Genomic DNA, 25,335 nt, shown 5'->3' on the forward strand with positions numbered 1-25,335 from the left:
TACACCACTCTACTCTATGCCACTAAACGCTAGGCACTATACTCTACTCTACACCACTCTACAATACTCCTCTCTGCACCACTCTACACCACTGCACTCTATGCCACATGAGTCTACTCTGCACTCTGACACTGCACCACTCTGCATTACTGCAGTCTCTGCTACTCCACTGCACTCTATGTAACTCTACCCCATGCCACTCTATGCCACTGCACTCTGCGCCAATGTACTCTAAACAACTGCACTGTACTCCACTGCCCTCTACTCTGTACCACTGACTCTACGCCACTCTGTGCCACTCTACATCACTGCACTGACACTCTACAGCGTTGCACTCTGCGCCACTGCACTCTACTCTGCACCACTCTACACTACACCACTGCACTCCCTGTAATGTGAGTCTACTCTGCAATCTATGCCACTGCACCACTCTACACTACTGCTCTCTCTGCTAGTCTATTGTATGCCACTCTGCTCCACTGCACTCTATGCCACTGTACTCTGTCCCACGCCACTCCATGCCACTGCACTCTAAACCACTGCACTCTACGCTAACGCACTCTAAACAACTGCACTGTACCCCACTGCACTGTACTTTGCACCACTGGGCTCTACGCCACTGATCCTATGCTACTCCACTCCACTCCACACCACTATGCCACTAACTTTAAGCCATGCTGAACAGCAGCTACTCTGGTGTATAACATGGCTAATGGCTAAAACACATTAGCAAAGACAATAACTCTTTCGTAGACGAGACCTGTTGGCTTTGCCAATGTTTGTTAGTACTATGAGGTACAGAGGTCGCTGAAAGAACTGTGAAAAATACAATTACATCATAACAAAAGCTGCTACAAAATGCGCAAATACATTTCGGTTAAATAAAAAAAAGTGCTTCTCAAATACAGATTTGAATAATATACGGTTTATACCTAGTACTAAAAAAAATTATAACACTCCATTAAAACCACACACTCCACAGCTCACCTTGGCAAACGACATCTCCACCATCCTCGCCTGGAACCCTACCACCACCGAGGAAACCACCCGCGTCATGAACTCGATCCACTCGGGATCACCCTCCGACCCCTGTCCTCACCACATTTACAACAAGGCCGACAACATCATCGCACCCCACCTCCGAGATGTCATCAACGCCTCCCTCACCACTGCTACCTTCCCTGAAAGCTGGAAACACAGAACTCAACGCCCTCTTAAAGAAGCCTACAGCAGACCCCACCGAACTCAAAAACTTCCGGCCTATCTCCCTCCTACCGTTCCCCGCCAAAGTGATTGAGAAAATCGTCAACGCTCAACTCACCGCCGCCCTGGAAACCTCCGACTCCCTCGACTCCACTCAGTTCGGATTCAGGGCCAACCACAGCACCGAAACCGCCCTCATCGCAGCCACGGACGACATCCGAGCCCTGACCGACAAGGGTGAAACCGTGGCCCTCATTCTCCTGGATCTCTCTGCAGCCTTCGACACGGTCTGCCACCGCACCCTGATAGACCGCCTCTGCAGCGCCGGCATCAGAGGCAAGGCCCTGGAATGGGTCATCTCCTTCCTCTCCGGAAGGACCCAGAGAGTCCGCCTCCCCCCCTTCAGATCCGCAGCCACGGAAATCATCTGCGGCGTACCCCAAGGATCCTCCCTCAGCCCCACCCTATTCAACGTCTACATGACCCCCCTGGCAAACATCGCACGCAAACACGGACTCGACATCATATCCTACGCCGACGACACCCAGCTCATCTTATCCCTCACCAACAACCCCACATCAGCAAGGACCAGACTGCACGACGGCATGAAGGAAGTAGCGACCTGGATGACAGACAGCCGACTGAAACTGAACACAGATAAAACGGAGGTCCTCATCCTCGGCCCTACCCCCTCCGCATGGGACGACTCCTGGTGGCCCCCCGCCCTAGGCAGCACTCCCCAACCGACCAACCACGAAACGCAACCTCGGCTTCATCCTGGACTCCTCCCTCTCGATGACCAGACAGGTCAACTCGGTGACCTCAGCGTGCTTCAACACCCTCCGCATGCTCCGCAAGATCTTCCGCTGGATCCCCATCGACACCAGGAAGACCGTCACCCACGCCCTCGTCACCAGCCGCCTGGACTACGGGAACACTCTGTACGCCGGCATCACCACCAAGCTGCAGAGGAAACTTCAACGGATCCAGAACGCCGCAGCACGACTCATCCTGGACATACCTCGCCACCACCACATCTCCGGACACCTGAGAAAACTCCACTGGCTCCCGGTCAACAAGAGGATCACCTTCAGACTCCTCACCCACGCACACAAAGCCCTCTACAACCTCGGACCCAAACTCATCAACTCCCGCGTCTCCTTCTACACCCCTCCGCGCACTCTGCGCTCCACCGGTCAGGCCTTGGCAGCCGTTCCCCGCATCCGCAAAACCACCGCCGGAGGAAAATCCTTCTCTTTTCTGGCAGCGAAGACCTGGAACTCCCTGCCCAGTCACCTTCGCGCCATACCCGAACACCTCCCCTTCAGAAGGCAGCTCAAGACCTGGCTCTTCGAGCACTGACCCCCTCCCCCCCAGCGCCTTGAGACCCTTATGGGTGAGTAGCGCGCTTTATAAATGTGATTGATTGATTGATTGATTGATTACAATACCTCTCTGAAAGAAATATCTTTGCCACCAGAAAATTTCAAGTGACTCCTTTTAGTAAAGTCAATGCAGGTTTTCAAGCCCCTTTGTATTTGCAGGTTTACCAGTTGGGCACATTTGCATGTCTTTAGGGAAGGAGACCCCCTGGCAAGAAGGTCTGATTCTTATCTGTCTGCCCCTCCCTCCCTCAGAGCACAGGAGACTCCCAGCTGGGGAAACTGATCGGACGTAATTTCGCTCTACCTTCCGTTGTCCATTTGGTGAAATGCTAAAATTACGGACAAATGCCGTCGGTTAAGCCTTTCATCACGGACAACGGACGGCAGGGCGAAATTACGGACAGTCCGTGAAATTTACGGACGGGTGGTCACCCTATTTCGCACCAGTGTTCGAACACGGTTTGTGCTCGGTCATGACGCGTGGTAAAGTACTTATGGGACCACCGTACGAGGGTTGTTTGGCACATCAACCAAACCATCTTTTTCAGACAACACTGTGCTGAGTTGAGGTGAGGTATACTTCTCTACAGGAATGCTAGTGCAGTCAAACCCCAGAACAGCACATTTTTGTCTGGCTGATTTACCTCCTTTGGGTCTGAAGCAATCACATCGTTATGTGGGAAGTATCGCCCCATTCCTTCTCTGTATCGCCACTAGGGCAGTCGGCAGTCTGCAGTCTGATAGTATTTATCTACCGTATGCCCCTTTATTTTTGTTGCACGGCAGGCAGTAGGAAATTGTGATGGTTGAGCAGAGATCATACAGTAGTTGTAATGCAGCCTGTTATTTAACAATGTCTTCAGCAAGATGGCGATGGCATAATGTTGTGTGTCGAATCTAAATATCTGAAACCTAAATCCTCCCAAAGCTGTCTGGAGCGACAGCAAAATGAAACATTTTTTTTATTTTTATTTTGAAACTGCATTTAATATTTGGTTGGAGACAAAAGGAATTGCGATCTTGTTTCACATGGAACCGAACGCAGCTCTCTTGTGTGTTGAAACTAAGTATCCGAAAAAATCCACCCAAACCTGCCTGGAGGATGGCTAAGGTGAATGAACAACTGCCGCTGGCGAATGAAAAACAAAGAAATGAGAATGGCAATTCATTTAACCAACTGTAAGCAATTGGTGGGCTCTAACCACTTTTTAGATTTTTTATTTTTTTATTTTTTTAGAATAGATCTGGAACAGTGCATGCACTCTATAGGCAAGAACCAGGACACTACTAAAACAGTCACTTTACTGATTGTGTTTTTTTAATTCAGATTTTTTATTGCAAGCATATGTCAATCAAAAGGGCATTCTTTCAGCATTGATGGTGCCTCACCACTTCCCACCAACAGTGCTGCTCTCACATAAATCTAGTTTAGTTTACAGCTCTGCTCGTCCCTGTGGAGGATTTAGGACCACTTTATATCAAACACACACATTGTACAGAGGCAATGAATCAAACATATGTGTATGTCAGTGTGTTTCACTAAGTGTGTCACAAACAACTAGCCCATGGGCCTTCTCAGTGCAGCAGCATATAGCCTACCTTATACTGCGCGTAATTAATTATTTAAACAAATGATGTACGTGTTCACAGTGCTTTCTGACACAGTCTGGGCCCTCATAGCACTAAAAATACATGTCACTATTCCACTAGCCAGGATTAAAATCAGTGACCCTCCAGGTATACACTTAGGCATCTGAAGTGATCGCATTAACCAACTGAGCTTATCTACCAGAACAATGCATTCCCTGCAACTGTTTTACTTGCATTTTAAGGTGATTGCATTACAAACGATATACAGGAAAGGCCAACAAATTAGTAATAAAATATTTGCATTGCACATTATATCCAGGAAAGGCCAACAAAATAGTAATAGAATATTTTGTTGTTTTTAGCTATATGTGCGACCCTGTATCCATTCTTCCCAGGCTCACAGTTCCCATGCTTTATGCATTTTGACCCATGCTCAGAAGTCAATAACAGGTGGAGCGTTAAGGGCAAAGCAAAATGTAAGAATATAAGACATTTTTAGGTCAAGCGTAAGCTTTGGATCTCTTGTGTACTTTTAGTGCACTTCTTATGGTTCAAAGCGATTCCATTTGTTAGTTGCAGTGTCCTTAAACAATTCTTGCTCGCTAGTGGTCAGTTCTGCCTTTTTCTCTCTCCTTATTCTGTTTCAGAGCAGTGACCAACTACTGTATTATTCCACTTTAATTTCTTTATCTTTTGCTGTGACAGACTACTTTTGTTATTTCTTTGTTGCTCCATTCTCACTGTGGGTGTTTTAGGCTGGTAGCTGTGTTTTATTGCAGCATTCCATTCCTCCCAACTCCTCCCATGTCACTGATATTTATTTAGGCTTTATTCCAGTTCTGTCCTCGTTTACCTCTGGCTCCTGGAACATTTGCTCCACCATTAACTCTTTAATAAAAGGTAGCTCCTAAGCTGCTTTTTTAATGTTATTTTACCACTCCCCAGTTGATTAATGTTCTTTCAGTACAGCCCAGCGTATGTGTGTTGATTTAATCTTGAAGTAAACTTATCTTTTCAAGAGAAATTCTTCTGTGCTTAAGCGCGTTAATTTCTCTGTAGGTGTTTTGCACATGTTTATGTAACATTAAAATAATCTTATTTTACAAACAAAAACCACCCGGTGCCTAAACGTTTTGCTTACTGCTCACGAAAGCCACAATATGCCCTTTCTCATAGAATGTAGCTAAACCTAGAAGCAGTGATGTGAAACCTGCAGAGCCTCGCAGCTGGAGTCTTTCTCTCTCTCTCTCTCCAGGGCACCTCTCTGCCAACCCTCACAATATTCGCACACAGGGCATTGCTTACCTCCTTTATTGGGGCCATAAATCTTCTCAGGCTGGTCTGCTATTGTTAGCTTCATTACAGCTTTGACGAAATGTGGGGCAAGAATGCTTGCAAGACTTTTTATTCTGTTAACATAAAAAAAATACTTTTCCAGCATTATTTTCCAATTTCTGTTCACTCGTTTACACAGCTCAAGGGTAGTTCAGTCATCTTCTTGTCTCCCCTAAAGGGCTTGTGATTTCTGATGTCAGTAGCCACCAGTGACCAACAAAACATGGCAGGAAAAGACAAAATTATGAGGTAGGGTTGAACAATTTATGTGGCAAGAAATATCCAGTTCTCAATTTACAATGCAAATGGCGTTTGCATGGGGGAGTAGGGTCAACATCTCCATCAGTGCTGTGTGCTGTTCTTGTTTCAGAAAGAACAAGAATGTCAACAGAGGCAATGCCAGGGTACTCCCACAAAAGAAAAGCACAATGTTATTTACTTTTGCGTCCCACATTCCTTTGAGCATGGGCCACTTTAGTATTTCCCATCCTACAGGACACCCCTATTGAAAACAAAGTCAGACTTGTCCCTTCTCTGCTGCTCCCTTCCCACAACCAATTATTTTGTTGGTTTGCGGTGACTGGCAGCCCTCTCCTCTTTTCAGCAACCCTTTCAGTCTTATTGCAGGCTTATAATCTTGTTACTTTTTTGTCACCACATTTTGTGCACGAACAAAAGAAATGATTATAACAATTTCCTTATCAATGTGAAGTCAGCAATGTACCTCCTCAGTGAATTATTCATGTCTGAACACTGACAAAAAACGGAATTATTTGGACCTGTGTGATGCAAATGTGTGATAAAACACTGGACACATACAACATTTGTGCCAGGGATCTGTTGTGTTTTTGAATCCCGTTAATACTGATGAGCTTTTTAATATGGATATGTTGTGCAAACTGATTGTTATACCCTTTTCAGTCAGAACCCTGTGCACTGTTTTGCATACGCATTTATTGCCAGCACGTATTATGAACCGGTGGGTCGCATCGGCACGTCTTTGTGCCTGGTTTTCAACAAAATGTAGTGTCTAAAGCGCATACATTGATCTGGGAATTCTTTGCGTTACAGCACGAGTTGCTGACAGCACACTTTATAAACAGTGAGAAGTAGATGTCTGTGTTGTCTGTACATCATGCAGAATTCTGAAAAATCCTGAGTTAAATGAATGTGTCGTAGGCAGCGCAGTACCGCGAAAACTGTCACACAGCTGTGTCCTGCGCTAGCGCACGTACATGATGCAGCTGCTTGTAGACTCAGGCTGTATCATGAATGCGTTCTGTGTCTTTGCACAGGTAGAGAACCAGTCCATGATCTACTTCTCTTGATATTGTGCTGTCTACATCACATACATAAACTAAGAAGATCTGCATGATAGTGCATGAACTGCACAGCAGATTGAGGAAGAAGGTAAATGGAAGTGCTTTAGTTATATGCAGGGCCACTTGAATTATATGGCAGGAAAATACGAAATTATGAGGCTGTGTTGACCAATTTATGTGGCATGAGAAGTCCAGTTATGAATTTACAATGCCAGTAGCTCTAACTCAATCAAATGCGAGACCTATTGTATTGCAAATGCTTGTTAAATCTGTGCAACATATTCCAGCGAGCCACAGATATGTTGTGGTTGGGGGGGGGGGTGGCATTACGGAGGCATTGTGGCGGCAGAGTCCTGGCATTCCTTGTACTGCCCCAAAGCAGGCGCTGGTGGCCATGGCTGATTAGCATCATATTTTCATTTTTATTTTTGTGACCTATGCTTGCAATGAAAACATTTGAAAAATTAACCACCACACCACCCTGCTAAAGCCAGACCTACAAATTTTGCCAGTGCGTGTTATATCTCTGTACGCAGACGCGCTTTTCAGTGTGTATTCTTTTGTGTGTAGTACTCATGGCCCTATAAATCCTTAAGATAGCTCTTCCATCAATAAGTATAACCCTTCAATTTGCTCTGCAAGCGCATCCTACAAGACGAGGTTTTAATGTATCTTTGCAGTGGGGTTGTAAGACACACTTTCCATTGTGTTAGGCATAAATCATGTTGTCATATATGTTGTTGTATTAACACAATGTACTAATTTAGAATTCAAAATATTAGAAAATTGGTTACTCTAATCAGAAATGAAATATTTTGAATTTAATAGCCTTCCTGTAACATATGAACATATCAAGTTATGCCACAGTCCCTGATTCTAGTGATTACCTTTTCTTTTGATGACCAATATAAATGCAAGGCTCACGGGGAAACATAGATAAACTTACACTTCTCGATTCTGTACAACATAATAATACATCTGTAGGTAGCAGTTCTTCCTCTACATGAATGGATGGCTATGAAACATAACAGTGAAATGGGTTTCTCTTTCTTTTTTTGGGGGTTGGAGGGGTGGGTATTTACAAATATTTGCATCTTATTAGGCTTCTTTATTGTGGTAACTATCTAATTTCAGAAGGAATGAAGTTGTAAATGTGCCTGCAGTGAATTGCACCCAGCGAGGCTACCCTTTCGTCTTTAGGGGGTTTTGTGCTACATTTCCCCCTAGTGATATTTTGAGGACAAAATAAATGCACATGTTGCATTTTATAACATAAATTAGCCAAGAAGTCCTAGATCAATAGGGCTCTCATGAAGTATTCCAGTACTTTCCTAGTGTGCCAAGTCAACCGGAATGTCCACCATAATGCCTGGGCGCAGATATTACAGAAGTAGGCCTGATATTACCAGAAACTCCTCGCTATACCAGAAATTGGTGATCATTGCAAAAGGAGGACATCATCATGTTAATGATGTCTCAAAATGGTAAGAACAGCTCTCTATACACGGGATGGCCTCAATGAGCCAAAGAATACCCACTATATGCAAAGTGTTCCAGAGAAAGTTAAACCCTAACCTTTCGATCCTTCATTCTTTATGGAAAAGTCTCAGTAGTCTTCTCCCCTCCAAGCTCTCAGGCACAACATATACACTACAAAATAATTGGTGGGCTATCAATAACAATGGGTGCCAAAAAGAAACTCCAAAAATATATTTTGCTTTTCCAGTCAGTTCTTCTCAGTCCCCTGTGCCAAAATATGACACACAGATATCACTGCAGCAATGGAGATATATGAAAATTGATACTTGTGTGTATATATACCTCATGTATATATCCAAGGTTTTCAACACCTGAAAAGCCAGTTGAATTTCACAAACCAAACTGTAATAACGTTGTGCTTTAAAAAAAACTGGAGTTAACATTTTTTATATGTCCAACTTCCGATTCAGGTAGACTTCTGGAGAAAGTGGTCACAGTAAGCGTAGCCTTATTTGATGCTTCAGTGCTACTATTTCTTTGGGTCTGGTACTGAAGTGCTGTGTGTGAGTGGGAGGATGATGTCCTTCAGTTCACAAACATAGGATAGGAGTCTGCCTTTGTCATTCTCAACCAACAAGCAGCCTGACACAATTGACAGTGGAGAGCTGGCTTCAGTGACAAATACAAAATTGTGCAGTGGAGCAAAGGCAGAACAACTTAGGCAATCATAGGTTACCTGTGTTCTGTAAGGTTGGTTTTATTCTTTCAGGGTGCTTGTTGGATTGGTTGTTGGGCCTTTATTAGGCTGAAGCTTGACAGACATTGCAGCGGTCTGGTTGCGCAAGACTTATTCGGGACATGTTGATAGCTGACCTAGAAAACTTCTGCATCCATTGCTTTTCATAGTCTTTTTGTTTTGTTACTCTTATTTTCTTGCTTTTGATTAGATAATTTTACTGGTTATTTCATCTCCTTTGCCCCTCCCGTGGAGCATAGCCTGTTTACCAGCTCTCGGATTGTCTCCTTCCACAAGTGTCTACTTGTTGTGAAATTTTCTTTTTCTCTTTGTAAAAGTGCTCCATAAGAGTGCATGCGTTTCTTCTGTTCTCTGTGTTTTCCCACTTCTCTCAACACATTTATGTTCTTAACATTTTAAAAGTTCTCCCTTGATCTGCTTTCAGTGCTTTAACAGTTTTATACAGTTTCACACTTTCACTTGCTCTCCTGTGCACTGTCCGTTTTAAACAATTGCATCTAGGACCTTTCCTATACTTGTATACTCACATTTAATTTCTTACTAATAACGCTATGATAATTAAACTTAAGCCATGCTTTTCTTAAGCATTCAGCGAGAGTGCATGCGTTTTACCGTTCTGCACACTTCTTTTCACAACATCATAAAAATTGAATTTTCCTCAACTTTGTCCTTCAAACTGTATGCTTTCACTGTAATATAGCTTCGCCCTCTTGTGCCCTTTACCTCCATGTTGCACTCTCTTGTTCGTTAGGTTCCACCCCTCTGTGAGTTGTTCTGTTTTCGTTTGCTTGCATGCTTGATTACCTGCACCATATGTGTTGCTTCCAACACCGTCCATGTTGTTTCCACCCGTCATCTGTGATTCTAACATCGGTGTTGCTTTCCCCCACCTGCATTCTTTCCCCCAGTCAATCATGTTAGTTTTGCAGGCACATACATGCAGCTGCAGAAATGATATATCGTTCCGTGTAGGCTTTTTTGTTTCCTGTTAATTTGGCGTGATGCACAGCATCAAAGATGCTTTCCAGCATGGTTCAAACCTTTGGCAAAGCCAATAGGTCCCAAAGGCAAGACCTGTTGACTTCGCTGATGCTTATTAAGTGGTTTAGAGTCCGCTCAAGAGATATGCTGGTAAGTGACCCAAGGTACCCTTCGTGTACTGATAAACAGATTGATGCAGTTTTAAGAACAGCTCCCCTTCCCTGCCCCTTTACGGAGTTTTTACATGGAGAGCCAGGTGGTCACTGTAAGCAGTTCTGCCCCTCGATTTTGGGTCTACATTTGTCTGCTTTCTATACCTAATGCTTATTCTCTGATACTCCGAGGTTTAGGCTTCCAACTAACTTTCTGTTGAGAATTAAGTTTTTTTTATTTATGCCAGTAATACAAAAAATGTATCTTATTTCATGTCTATGTAAGAGTAATCTGAAGCTAAATTTCGATAGGGTAACCGCAGTACTCTACAAAATTATCTGTTAATTTGATTGAGAGTCAAATATAAAACAAATACCTCCAGTGAACAAATATGTTATAACAATTTTTTTTTTTTATTAGCTTGCACAATTTAGGCAGCGAAAAGCCCAGGTTGATGGCCATATACCTAAGAAACAGAAAAAAAAGAAAAAATCAACTGGCTCCAAAGAATCTGACCTTTCCGAAGATGGACCAGATTTTAGTCAGACCCAGAGTAATGACTCCAATGCACAAAATACTCAACGAGGGTCTGCCCCGACTAAGGAATTTACCATTTTAAGAACCTTGCATTCTGGGGACACCATCAAGCATGATCAGACATATACGATTGAAGTAAGTTTTTAAAATAATTAGCTTTATTGTTGCTATGTGTACCGGTGCTTACATTTTTCTTTTCAGTTTCTCAACTAAAAAATCTTATACAATCAATCCAAAATGTTATACAAGTATGAAATGTAATTAATACAGAAAGTAAAAAAAATTGATAATTGAGGAGAAAGTTTAAATTAGTCCCCTTCATGTTAAACCAACCTGCTTACTGAAATTAAAAAAGCCTTGTGACACAGCCACGGCTAATGTGATTTTTGTTTTTAAAAAGTGCTTAGAGCTGGATGTATCATAGGCCTTTTTTATCATTATTTTTAGATATGCTGCTATACAGCATGGTGACAAATCATTGCCAAAGTCAGCAATGTCCATGCTGTACAGCATGAACAAAAGGCAATGACAGAACCAGTAGTCTCAAAGGTGAGACCTATTGGCTTTGCTAATGCTTATTAGATCTGAGCGCAACACCACTGTGATTCTGAGCACATCTGTTAATCTCCCCATATATGAAAAAGGAAAAAAATCTAATTTGGCAAAAATCCTATCACACAAAGAAAGCAATTGTGCCCATGCCTCAGTGAAAATATATCTGGAAGAAGACATCACATGTTGTCACAGAAAAAGCAGATAACATCTGTTGTCAAAATAAACATCAATTTCAAAGGAGAAATGGCTTCTTTGAACTGCATGTGGCATAGTAAAACATAGCTTCAAATGACAAGAGGTTCAACAAGAAGGAAAAGGAAGAAGAAAAAATGAAAATAGTGCCTCAATCACAGTCCACTCAGTGGAATGAGAGCTATCAAGCTTGAAGGAATCGCTACTTGGTCCATGCTCCAGCCAAAATAAGAGGAAGTGAAGCCAGCATATGCTGGCCAATTTGAAGGTAGCAAACAAGAGTGGAAATGGAACCAACGAATACTAAGCAATGGCCGAGATGCAAGCCTTTTGTTGTATACAATAGCTCTTTCAAGAGAGAGTGCATGCAGCTCTTGCGTGGTTGCAGGCCACTCAGAAGACAGAACATAAAGTTGTTGTCTGCCAGCTCTCAGCATGAAAAGAGCATCTTCGCCTGAAAAACATGTGCACAGCTACTGTTGGCGCCTTTAAAGAATTATGTGATTGAACTCTAGTTCTTGAGTAATGATCTACATTCATTCTTCAGCAGGCTGTGTTGTAACCTCTTCTTTTATTGTCCATTGGTTGGGAAAATCTGTAATAAAAATGTAAACTGTTTGAGCTATTTTCCACAGTGTAACTTGTTTTCTGAATTATTTTACAGTGGTTGGACTCTTTATTTTAAAGTGCGAACATAATTCCTAAGGACATCATAGTATTTTACACCATAGAAATCGACGTACAATTTACAAAGGTTCCTTGATTACATTCCCCAGTTTGTTCTGGCTTTTAATTCGAGAGACCTTGGTGCTGGGTGGTGGTAGACCGTATGAGGTTATTTAACGCCACCATTTTGGTTTTACTGTCACCTCCATCTGGTTCCAACAATTTGTGTTTAAAGTTTTTAGTGTATTTCATATGATATACACAAAATATCGGTGCTGAAGAATACTTCTCTTGAAATAAAAAAAACAGAGGGGACCACACACCCGACCAAGGACCTGGATGCCTTCATAGGTGATTAGTATACTATACAAATCAACATAACATATTATATAGTGCAAACCAGACCCACAGGGGTTATTGAAGCACCATATAATTAATGCATGATAGACAGAATTTCAAAATATACAAAGGTGTAATGGGCAAGCTACAAATATGTTGTCACTTTTAGAGTCAATGATAGTCTTTCAAATGATCATTAATTAAGTTGTTAAGGGGTAGGAGAAAAATATGTGTTACATGTAAGTTTGTTACATATCTTCAAACAGTATTTAGGGGAAGCTGAGTCGAGCACAAAGGCGGAATCTCCAATCTGGAACAAAGTACTTAATGGAGTGGCCATCGAGCAGCTATTTGAAGTGGTGTTGTGAGAGGTGGACTTTGAAACTGCCTTCAGCTCACTATTGACCACACTACTCCTAACAGTGATTTTCTACTCCCATTCAGTAAGTCCATATGCAACAGAGAGTGTCTTCCTGGCTACAAAATACTTAATACCACAATCTGTTTTCCAACTATACAAATAGGAAACTTAACTTTAGAACTCAGCCTATTAGCACATTAATAGGTAAGTGAAACTCTGTGACCTCCTCCACAGTCAATTTGAATGACCATATTCTCCAGGCTGAAAGCTCTTTGATCCATTCCCAATCACAACAGACTAGCACATCTTAAGAGTTAATTGGCTTTTGTACCTGATACCTACTGATAAAAGAACTCTTGACCCCAGCTTGGCCCAGCAACTATATTGATTATCACAAAGAGTCTAGCTTGATCCTCCTTGGGGACACAGCACAAACGACCAACATATCCAGTTGCCAATTGAAACCACACACAAATGCCAGGTGGTGACGAGTAGGCCCAGCCAATTCATATAAAATCAACCATCTACGAGACCTCCCTCCACCTGCCTATGCTTTCTCCTTCACAACTGCAAGTCAATGTTGAAACGCTACATTGAAATAGCAGACTCTATCTCATACTTGGACCTAGACTTCATGATAAAGATCTAAACATGGTTTAACAAAATATATCAAACCAATGTGAACCTTCTTGGTCTACCAGCTTGCTCCATAATCCATGATGACTGAGAGGAAAGAATAGGTGCTGTCTTAAAATAGTGTAAAAAATGCCATTGGCTCTATAAAAGTACTCCAGTCTCTCCCCACTTTCCAATTCTTGTTTGTTGAACTGACAGCCTACGCCAATAGGATCACCAGAATCAATTTAATTTATCATCCACCTGGAGTTAATAACACCTTTAGCAGTCAATGCAATCTTTCAGCTAGTCTAACGGTAATCAAAAATCCCATCGGTAACTTCAGTTATATTGGGCAAACCTCAGTGATCCATCATACTTAAATTTTCTCCTCTTTTCATTATAAGAATGGTCTGACCCAACTCTGCTCCAAGCCTATGTATCAGAGGCCACACCAAACCTTAATATGGCTAAGAAGGACAGGATAATAGTGATTAAGTATACGTTATGTGTATTTGTAAAGTGTACCAAAACCTGTGAGGGTATCCTGGCGCTGCACATGTGGTTGTGCATCTAGGCCTGCCTCTGGTATGTTGGTTAAGTGTTAAGTGAAAAGCCAGGTCTTTGGTTTCTTGCGGAATGAAAGAAGAGAGAAGGAGGCTCTGATGTTGAGTGGGAGGTAGTTTCACACTTTAGGAGCAATGTTGGGGAACACTTAACCTACTGATCTGGTTCTCTGTATGCACGGTATGTGTGTGAGTAGAAGTCCTGCGGAGCAGAGGTGTCTGGGTGTTTGTTGGGAGGAGATGCAACGCTTTGGGTAGGTAGGGCCTGAGTTTGTGTAGTGCTTTGAATGTGTGTGTGAGGAGTTTGAATAGAGTGCATTTGTGTATCGGGAGCAGTGTAGATCCCTGAGGTGTAGTGTGATCTGAGTTCTATGTGGGAGGTTGAGGATCAGTCTGGCTGCCGTGTTCTGGATGGTTTGTAGCCTTCTAGTGAGTTCCTTGGTGATCCCAGTGTAGAGGGTGTTTCCAAAGTCCAACTTGCTGTTGGCTTGGGCGTGAGGTACAGTTTTTGTAGAGTTTCTTGGAAGTCATTTCAAGATCTTTTTCAGCATCATCAGGGTGCGGAAGCAGGATACAGTGACATGTGGACTTAAGCGATCATGTGCAATTTCTGTTGATTATTCTGAAGTTTTTAACATGAGGTCTGGGTCAGAGTTTAGTCGGCCACCAGTTGGAGTTCATTGGTGAGGTGTTTTTGTCAAAGATCACTAATTCTGTTTTGCCTGTGTTGAGCTTGAAATAATTGGCTTTCAACAGTCGGCAACTTGTAACCGTATTCTAGTTGACTGGCTGGATCAACGCCATATTCCCTTCTCCGGGTCATGTTCCAAAATATTTTCAGATAACTTAAGCATCCAAAAACATAGTTTTATGAGTGCTTTGGCTTTGCTGAATTATAAGATTGAGCAGATCTTGTGAATATTGAGTAGTTGAGTGATTAGGTGTAAAGGTGGAATGACAAGGATATCTGGGTATCATTTGTTTTGGGATTATGTGAAAAGCCAAATAATGAAATAATTGCCACTTACAGAGTATTGAGAAAGAGGGCCTAGGACTGATCTTGCGGACACCTAGTAGAGTGGGGATGGATCAAGTGACTTAAGTCCCAAGCAGCAGTTTAGTAATAGCCTGAGAGTTATGATTTGAACTGTTTGAGAGCTTTGCAGGTAAAGACTAGCGAGTTTAGATAGGCAAATAGTTTAGGATTATCAAGGCAGTTAAAGACCAGTTTGCAGCTTTGATTACTGGAATGACATCAGTTGGGATGTGCCTATGAAATGTGGCACTATGGCAGTTTGAAACTGGGATGCAATGGGTAGGAGAATGATGGAGTGTAATTAGGGTATCACTGAGAATGATTTTTGAGAAGTATGTTGTGAAGTCTTTGGCTGGTAGAGATGGAATCTTGATGGGTATTTAATACACTGTTGATGGTGCATACATGTCAGTGATGGTGAGGTTGGTGATAACTGTTTAAAGGTATGAAGCTTTTGCATTACCCAAGGCATTGCAATATGTGGTTAGTGTTTCCCTTATTTCATCTAGGTTTGTGGTGTTTTGCACCTTTTGCATAGCAGTGCCCTACTTTCAGTTTAGAGAGTCCTAATACTTGATATTATTGATGGTTTTGGTCCTAAAGTACAGGAAATGATGACCCATAATGGGCAATGTACATTGAATGTTTGTGTAAGAGTGCTGCTGAAATGATCAAATGCTGTTTTGTGTAAATTGGAGTGGGATCTTTATGGTGATCATGTAAGGGTTATGAATTGGAGTCAGGACAGTGTACAAGTTTGTTAGGGAGTTTGCTATGATGGGAATGTGTATCAGGCCATGATCCGATGGAGATGAATTGATGATGGGTTTAGAATGGCATAGGGATCCACTTAGGGGTATAATACTAAGCGTGTTGCCTTTTCTATGTACAAGGTGTATATTGGTTCAGAATGGTCAGAGACAAGATGAGAATAGTGTGTATTGGATTTGGTTGTTGACTGTCAAGTTGAAGTCACCTTGCAGAGTGATTAGCATGGACTGGTTAAGTAGGTCAAGGATGGTGTCAATTTCTTCAAAGAAGCGAGCAAGTGTACTGTGAGGATGGTAGATGATTGTTTTCTTTGACAAGTGTAATGACTGAAGCCTAGTAGTATTTAAAGGATGATTTTAGGGGTTGTACTTTTTTAAATTTGGCAGTGGTGCTGAGGGACTTGTTGAGTAGAATGCTTATACCCAGTATCTTAATGGATAATGTGTGTATGTGAAAATGTAGTTAGGCCAGTGTGGAAAGTTGCGGTGTTGTGTGGTTAAACAGTTGGGGTCTAACCATGACCTAGTGATGGCTTTTGAGAGTTCAGGTGTTTGGTGATTAAAGAAGTTTTATTGAAGACTGATTTTATTGAAGTTTTATTGAAGCATTCCAGAGCTTGAATTCAATAGAATAGAAAGCACATTGGGTTTCTTGCCTAAAGACTCAAGAGATTTGTTAGATATTTAATTGTGGTGTCCAGATGTTGAAATGCATTGTAATGTGTGGGCAACATGTAAAAAATAAAAAGATTTGAGTGAGGTAGGTAGTTAATTTGGTAGTGAAGTGGCTAGTTATGGGGAGTGCTAGGCATAAGAGAAGTAGGAATAAGATAGTTAACATTATGTTTAAAAATAAGGGGGTGTTGTGGACCAGTAGAAAGACGTGCATCTTTAGGAGCTAACGTACGCTTGCACAAAAAAGATTCACACACTAGAATCACTCATTATCAATTTTATGATGTCCAAATTGATCCTTGATTAATATTAATGATTTTCCTCTGTGATCATTCAGGCAGTTGCTAGTGATCACCTTGTAGCCCAGAGGGGCAGTGTCTTGGACAACTGTTCTGGAGTATTCCAAAGGACTAAAATCAAAGATAGATATCAGGTGAACCATATACTAATAATGTTAACATATGTACCAAATTCAATACTTTTTTTAACATTGGATCTTGCAACAGCACAAAAACACAATTGGCCTTTGATGCTATGTTTCCTGAAACGAGCTGTGCAATTATATATTTTACCCTCATCTTCTGCCAGATCTTTCATATAAAGATGAAATGGCACATTTGAGGATCCATTCGTCAGAGACCACTCAAGTATGTTCAGTGGCCTTCAGTAGCAAAGACAGAGATACACAAATGTCTGGAAAACAATCTTTAGAAGTAAGCAAGGACAATGAGAGTGCACAGTTCCATTTACTCTACTTCATGCCTGGTCTTCAAAGTCCTTATCTGTAGATTTATTTTATGTGCTGTTTCATGGTTTGTGGTAGCAGTACTCTAGCGATACCAGTGGATAACTAATGCAATGATGTTCTAAGAAGTAAGCGTTAGGACAGGAAGTGGCTGAATGCATGCTTGGTTAGAACAGTGGCATACTGTTTAGGTTCATGGATACTTCGCCAACTTGTAACAACAGGCACTACAGTATCTAACCTTAGTTAATGCACTATTGATGCCCCCGATGTACCATGTGGTGTAATGTCAGTAATCCAAACGTACAATCTGGACCAGTCAGAAGTTTGAGTCAAATTGAGTAACGCCAGTCCTTGATGTTCTTTTCCTATTAGTATACATTTCTAAATAATGTTATTTACGGTGTTGGTTAATTGAACAAAATCCAACCACATTGCCTTCTTGATTATCATTGTACAGTCAGTCCTAATTGTCCACCTGTATTGAAATCCGCATGGTGCGTTAGTTCTCAGTGGTAGGGAAGGAAGATTTGTATGCAGAAATAAGGGTCTCCCTCATGTTCCTTCTTAAACCTCAGTAATTATTCATTTCCTCCTAGAAACTTTCACTGATTTGGGCTTTAGTCACTTTGCGATTATCGTAACTTTATCACTGCATATTGGATTTTGTTGTTACAACATTGCCCACAAAACCCGTGCCTTCAGTTCTTTCATCGTAACACAGATTTCTGTCAGGATGATACAGTTAAGCATTTATCTTTAGCACTTTAGTGAAACTTTTCACTTTAAATGTTAATATTTTATTACGTTCCAGCCTGAAAGTGAAATTTCAACAACCGCTGATGATTATAGTTCAGAGGTAAGAGTGAGGTTGTTTTGCATGCAGCATGAGGATTCTTACAGCGTTTTGTGGTGTCACAACGTTTGCACATTCATTTCAACTCTAGGATATTTCTAGTACATGCATGTCTGAGGCGTGCCCTTGTGGCAGAGAATCCTTCATCATAGTGAATGTTTAAAAGTGTGTATTGTGGTGTGCTATGATTGCATGTGAAAATATAGAAAATGATTGTCAGTTAACATGCAATGTGGACAAAGTTGTATCATAACTACTGATATGTTTTGATGTGCATAAAGTTTTTCTGACATTCATCTTGCACTTCGCATCATGAGCTGTCATGGCCAAAAGAGGCCGATCACTTTTAGAAACCAATACGCAAAAATTCGAATCTGGTACTTCACTCCGTGTATGTAATGGTGTGAGGGGCCACTCTAATTTATTTGGCTTTGTAGAATGTACCCTTCTATTGTTCAGTTTATTTTAGAATACATTTCTCTCCTCATTATCGTTTCCAATTCAGAATCATTAGAATGACTGACAAGTTCATTTTAACGTGGCTGACATACCAAACTAATAGGTTAGTATCAACGTGTCCTTTGTGTAAGTTCTTAGTTCAGATAACGTTTTCATAAAGAGAAAGACGTATTTATTGCATTATCATTAAGGACAATCAAATACACTCTCAATATAAACTTAAGCCCCCATTGTGGCTCAAAGCAGACCTTTTGGCTGTCCAGTTTCATGAAATAATTACTTCTCATCGGTACATGGTTTTACATTTTGCCATTTACATTTATGTTTCTGAATTAAAAACTGATTTTATGTTTTTCATTGTTAGGTACCGGTGTTGTAGAGGGAAATGCTAATGATTAGTTTCCAAAAATCTTATTTCATAAATTACTGTCATGTTTGCCACCTATTATAGGCATGGCCCAAAGTAATTAAAATATTAGTTTGCGGTTTCAAAAGATAATTTCTTTAACTTTCAAAATATTTTACATATGAATCTTGTAAAAACACTTAATTAGTATCATTATTTTGACAAAATCACCATATTTTAATTTTCCACTAAGCCTTTCTCAGTAGAGGAGATTTAGATGTATAGGTATGGACAGAAACAAATTAGAAAAATGTTTCCATACACAATAATTTGAGATGGATATTTGTCATGTAGAAATAACTGCAAATTTTAACATTCATTTTGTTGTTAAAATGCTACTTGTTCATACTGATTGATAATTCGGGGACAGTAGAAATGTTTGTTTTTAAATAATGCTCCAGGAACTCTGTGTATTTAGTATGTGATAATCTGTTTTCGCCAAAAAACATATCAAATGGTCTTACAAAAACTTAAATTGAAAGTTTACATTTTTACTAGTTGTACACTGATGTATGGAACACATACACGGAATAGTGCAAATATACTGTATCATCCAGTAGCTCTTTTATACTTCACCCACGTTTAATCCTGAAATGGCCAAATAATTATTTGTGGAGTACTTGCCATCAGAGAACAGCATGTTTTGGTATTATAATAACCTTTTTAATGAATACCATGTTTGTCCTGATTTGAAAAACTGTCCCCACTTAGCCGACAGCAGTTCCCTCCCTCAATTCTTATCCTTTTCTACTGTGCAGATAGATGCAGATTATTTTCTAGACAATATAAATATGCATTGGCAACACCAATAATTCCAACTTGTAACTGAAAGTAATAATGAGTTCAGGCAACATGCGCAGTGTCACTCATCCCTTGACGTCTGTATTCACTTATTCACCCATTATTGCCTTTTTCCACATTTCCATCCACAAGCAAATAGGCAGACACATTCAAAAAGCTGATGAAAATACATAAAAATAAAATAAAAGGAAAAAAGTGCCTTCACCTAAATTTGGTGGGCGAATGCTTCCAATACAAAATTAAAACTAGACATAGCAGGGGCAGCCATCTTGCAATAGTAATGTACATTGTGATCATTGTTTTAAAGATAAAACAGCTATGACATGTAGAAGCATCTCGTTGGCCACTTCGGATTGAAAAAACGATGATATACTATGCACAACGCCATTCAAGCGGGCCGCTCAGTAAACATTGTAGTGGTTGACCATCTTCAAATGCTAAAGTATGAAGTTTATTGCTGTTGTACTGATCCAAGACTGACAATATGATGCTGCTTAAACGTGCTTTCTTGGATTGGTAAAACAATGATACACTATGTACAATACAATTTCAATATATTAGAAATTGTGGCCACACAGACTGCAGCACATTGCAGGTAAAATGAGCAGCAAGAGATCAGCTGTGTGGAGCTGACTGTGGAGCTGCTAGATTGTCTTAAAAACAGAAGGAAAATAATAAAAGGGGCCTGTAAAAGGAAAAAGAAAATGGAGAACTAAAGAACTTACAACTAGCCTAAACACTAAAGCATACTTATACTTAGGCAGATCGGCACATGTAATGAGGCAGATTCTGTTATTCAAAGGCTACTAGAGCTAATAAAAGAAGTGGACTAACTCATTGCTCCAGTTAATACACTGTCACAGTGAGAAGCAGAATGTGAATGACATTTAAAATGGTAGAAGAAGGCTGTTTTTAAACACCCCCCTCCGCCCTCCCCATGGATATGTGTATATTATATATACAAGGGGCTTGGCTGACACCTGTACCTAGCAGGCCCTCCTAGAAGGATAGTGCAAAGATTAGCAAAATGTAACTATTCTAACCCCAGGGTTTGTCAAAGAGTACAACCAACACCAAAATACGTACTTACTACAGTAGTCTGGCAGATTACATGTAACAGGATGGCTGTCTGCATGCATTAACACTGTGCAATATAAGTCCACCCTTAGGGCCGCATGAACAAAGCATTGTTTCTAGTCGCAAGCTGGCCCATTCGCAGAATCGGCCCGTATGCAAAGCCCAGTGTTCATGGCATCCCTTCCTAATACCAAATCTTAATAGTATGTATGACTGTTTTGTGACTGTGAATGAGGTTGCAAAACAATCGTAGTTAACACCAATTTCAAAGTGGTGTTAACCAATTCGCAACCGGGACGGGCTCCTCTGGGACCCCTTCCTCTTTATGAATGGTAGCAAAAATATTTTTTCAGAGCAAGCAGTGGTCCCACGGACCATTGCCTACTCAAAAAAATTATAAGAAAACTTTTCATTTTTTTGTTTCAAATGCATCCTGTTTTCCTTTAAGGAAAACGGGCTGCATTTAAAAACTTTCTATTTTTAAATGCTGTATTTAAAAAGTAGTCACAGACATGGTGGTCTACTGTCTCCAGCAGGCCACCATCCCCCTGAGTGTGGCAATTCCCAATAGGGTTGCAAATTGAATCCCACCTTAAGAATAGTGTTGAGGTAGGACATTTGTGACCCTATTGGGAATCGCGAATAGTATGCTTAACACTGTTGTACATTTTGTTTTGCGACTTGTAACTTGCAATTCCCAAATGGACTGCAAATTGTGAGTTGCAAAATAAAAGGTCATACATCTGGCCCCTAAAGCCCTATTTGCTTTAACATAAGAGTTTCATAGTAAGTAAGTCCTGACCTACTGCCTTTGTTGTAATTTTCATAATGAACAGATAAGGCCTATAGTATCTGATGTAACCTTTCCCAATAAACAGATCTGGCCTCTAAATAGCCCTTTATCAGTGGCTCGTCACCATAGCAAACTCAGGTTAACTGTATTGAGCATAGCCTTCTTATAAGTTGACTGTCATGTATACAATCATAAACTAGAAATATGTGGAAAATTAAAGTTGGCAAAACAATATACAACCCTCTTAGAGGGCCTATCAAAAAGTCTCAAATTCAAATCTTATGTGCACTGAGTTTTATCAGAGGTAAACAACACCATTCTCCTTAATAATCATAACAGTTTATAGGATTCCATATAACAAAGTATTGGTTTACAGGTTTTAACAGAGTGTAGTGATAATCCACCGTTTGAATCCTATCAGCTTAACATATGCTTTTTGCAATAACAATGTCAGGCCTACTGTCTGTGTAAGTTTTCATTAGAAACACATTGGTTCTATGGCACCTGACTCACCTTTCTAAAATGATCCAAACCGGCCTATAAAAAGTGTTTAATTTGAGCTAGTGTTTGCTGATGGGGGGCACCAGCACTCATTCTTAGGGGCCATCACTTTTACCTCAAAGGACTTTATTCCAGAGAAAGAGACAGAAAAGCACAAAAGGAGGAAATGAGGAGAAAGAAAAAGACCAGAAAACAATGACCAAGAGAGAAGGCAGGAATGAAAAAGAACATGAATGAGTGAGATAGAGATGGGCGGAGTGTCTGGTAATGGATTAAGGAGGTATGAGGTGGAATCAAGACTACGCAGCCTTAGTATTCAGCACACCAACCTTTGACAGTGCTGGCCGTGGGTTTCTGACAAACCTTTGGGCCCTGCACTTATTCTTATATCAACTCAGGCATACTATGTCAAGCATAAGCTTTCTCACATCAAAGGATGGGGCAAACAGACAGCAAAATTACAAATCCGTATAAAATTACTGTTGGCAAAACAGAGTACAGCCCCTTTTAAGAAGGTCTAGTAAGGATTATCGCAGTGCAAATCTTCTACCCTGATTGTTTATCCAAGGCAGCAACCAGCAAAAACCCTTTCTTACTAAGTTCATCTGTGTAATTCAATTTAACACAATACCAGCTACAGCCTTTAAAACAGTGTAATAACAATTTACCCTTAAACACATTGTATTTAGTGAATGCATTTTACTGTAAGTAAATCAGGCCGAATACCTTGTTGTAACTTTTCATAATAAATAAATCAGTGCTGTGCAACTGACAAAGCTTTTCTTAATGTGTCAATCAAGCCACCTTCCTTCATTATTGCCTTGTCTCCATAACCAACAGAGGTCTCCTATATCGCACATAAGCCGGTCTCAAGGGTTAATTTTAAAGCTTTTCTTGGGCACACATATTTTAGCTTAGGCCGGTGTCCCTTTACCTGGTTACATGCTCTATTTTCACTTATTCATTTTAATTCATTTTAGCATACCTGGCTTTAAGCAGGGGAGTTTTATTTTCTCTAATCAGCTGCTATTTCTGTGAAAGTGTTATTGTTTTCCTTGCACGACATTTCATCGTGTACCTCTGCCCGATGCTGCTCAGGGCTGCACATGATAATGTACCTAGTATTGCTTCCACAAGAGTTGCGCAGACAGCCCGACACTTAGACACATGATCATGGCATGCCAGTTTCTCAGAAAACCAATGCATTTTATTATAAAAACATCACACAGACCAAGGAAGATTAGAGAGGTCAATCTATCCAGAGGAGACATCTAATGCTATACCATTTCATTGCCACTTTGCTGACCTCAAACCTGTCCCTACAGACAACCGATGAGACGGCGGGCAGACCCCTGCTCTTCAGGTATGGGGGGGTGGTTGTTCCTTCTATGGACTAAGTACGGACAGAGAAAATGGCTAACGGCAAACACTGCCGTGCTCTCGCATAGATGCAGGGAACTGTGGGTATAACTTCTTAGGTACACGTTTATTTCAATATGCTGGGCTAGTTTATGTTCTTTTCACTCATGGTAACAATCCTGATTGTGTTATGTTTCACCTTCCTAATAATCGCAGCTCATATATTTTATCGTAGATTACGGTCTTTTCAATAAATGCATTGAAAACTGTCCTTTATCTCTTTGTCTGCCTATGTGTGTTTGTGAGACCTGTGCTAATGAGAGAAAGGACAGGATCTTCCAACCACGACTTTCCTGAGGAGTCAGTGTTGTGCGTCCGGCTGTCACATATCACCTTTACTTTCTAGGTTTGGGTGAGGTGCTGCTATCTAGTCGAAAGGGTTAGGCTGACAGCTACCAGACACTGTGGGATTGACTCAGTCACCTGCCACGCGGTGGTGCTGCCACCTGAAACCAGCAGTCCTTGTTCCCATGGCAAGGGTCCTACGACATCGGAAACCATGAGGCATACAATCTTATAATTACAAATCTATACAATATTACAGTTGGCAAACTATATACACCCCCTCTGACAGCAACCTAGAAACGATTATCACATTGCACTACTCCTAGATGATTAAGAAAAATTCTGAAAGTGCAAGGTTCTTTACCTACAGGGCTTGTCAGAGTGGAAAACCAGTGGGGTGGGATTGTGGGGACCATTGCTAAAAACCCTAGCCTATTACAGTAATTTTTCACAACTCATGTAATGCAATTACCTGTCTACAAGCTTGAACATAGTGTAATAACAACCCACCTTTAATTACCTATTGACTTTAATATATGTTTTCCACAATAAAGTTAGTCGGGTCACTATATTTGTCATAAATGTTCACAGTAAAATTATTAGACTTATGACCTCTGGCATGTCTTTTTGCAACCTACAGCCTCCATCACCGGCGTGTCCTCATAACCAACTCCGACCTGCTGTATTTTGCATAAGCTTTCCCATAAGTCAACCATCCGCATACTGAAAATTACAAATTTACAGTTAGCAAAACAATATTTACCACTTCCCAAAATGGCTGAACATGGATTGTTAAAGTGCAAATCTTCTACCTGGAGGGTTTGTCAGTGAGAATAATCAACACCAAACCTCATTCCTGCTATAGTGATTTGTGAGATTGCTTGTAACAAAATAACTCTTTACATTAACACAGTCTAATGACAATTCACTTAAAGGCTATTGGCTTTTGAAAGTAAATAAGCCAGGGCTACAGCCTTCTTTGTAACTTTTCATAGTAAACACATCAGGCCCATCGCTTAGTTCAGTGGCTTGTCACCATAACTAAGTCCTGCTGTGTTGAGCTTTCCCACAAGAAAAAATAGCAATTTAAGTACTTTTTTTTTTCTTTTCAAAGCCAAAGTGCACAACTTCCACCCAATCAAATTCTATATTGAAGGGAATGAACATTTAATAGTCACAATATTACAAATATGTACAAAATTACAGCTCGCGAGAATATGTATAACCCTTTCTAAAACAACACAAAGATTATAACAGTGCAAATCCTCTACCCAAAGGAATTGTCACAAGTTTTATTCAACACCAAAACCCTTGCTTAGTATGGTAATTGTTTTTGTGTATAAGCTTTTCCACAAGGCAAAAACTGCAGTGTACACAATAGGTTTCAGCAGACACCTACACATCCTTTCCCATCAAAATCTGTACTCAAGAAAATCAACATTAGGGTGGAGCACATCTCAGTAATGCTCCATAAGA

At 40.8% G+C, this 25,335-nt stretch overlaps 1 protein-coding gene across 9 annotated transcripts in view; it reads left to right on the forward strand.

The window, feature by feature from the left end:
• Positions 1–25,335, forward strand: part of AKAP9 (A-kinase anchoring protein 9) — a 969,300-nt gene that overhangs the window by 96,368 nt on the left and 847,597 nt on the right. For 6 of the 9 annotated variants that reach the window (XM_069211615.1, XM_069211617.1, XM_069211618.1 and 3 more), the window contains exons 2-3: positions 10,626–10,877; positions 18,077–18,121. In XM_069211615.1, coding sequence (XP_069067716.1) covers positions 10,626–10,877; positions 18,077–18,121 — 297 coding nt within the window. The remainder of the gene's footprint in view (positions 1–10,625; positions 10,878–18,076; positions 18,122–25,335) is intronic. The other 3 variants (XM_069211620.1, XM_069211621.1, XM_069211624.1) reach the window with 1 other exon arrangement.

This window comes from Pleurodeles waltl, chromosome 10 (assembly GCF_031143425.1).
Source record: "Pleurodeles waltl isolate 20211129_DDA chromosome 10, aPleWal1.hap1.20221129, whole genome shotgun sequence".
NCBI classification, from domain to species: Eukaryota; Metazoa; Chordata; class Amphibia; order Caudata; family Salamandridae; genus Pleurodeles; species Pleurodeles waltl.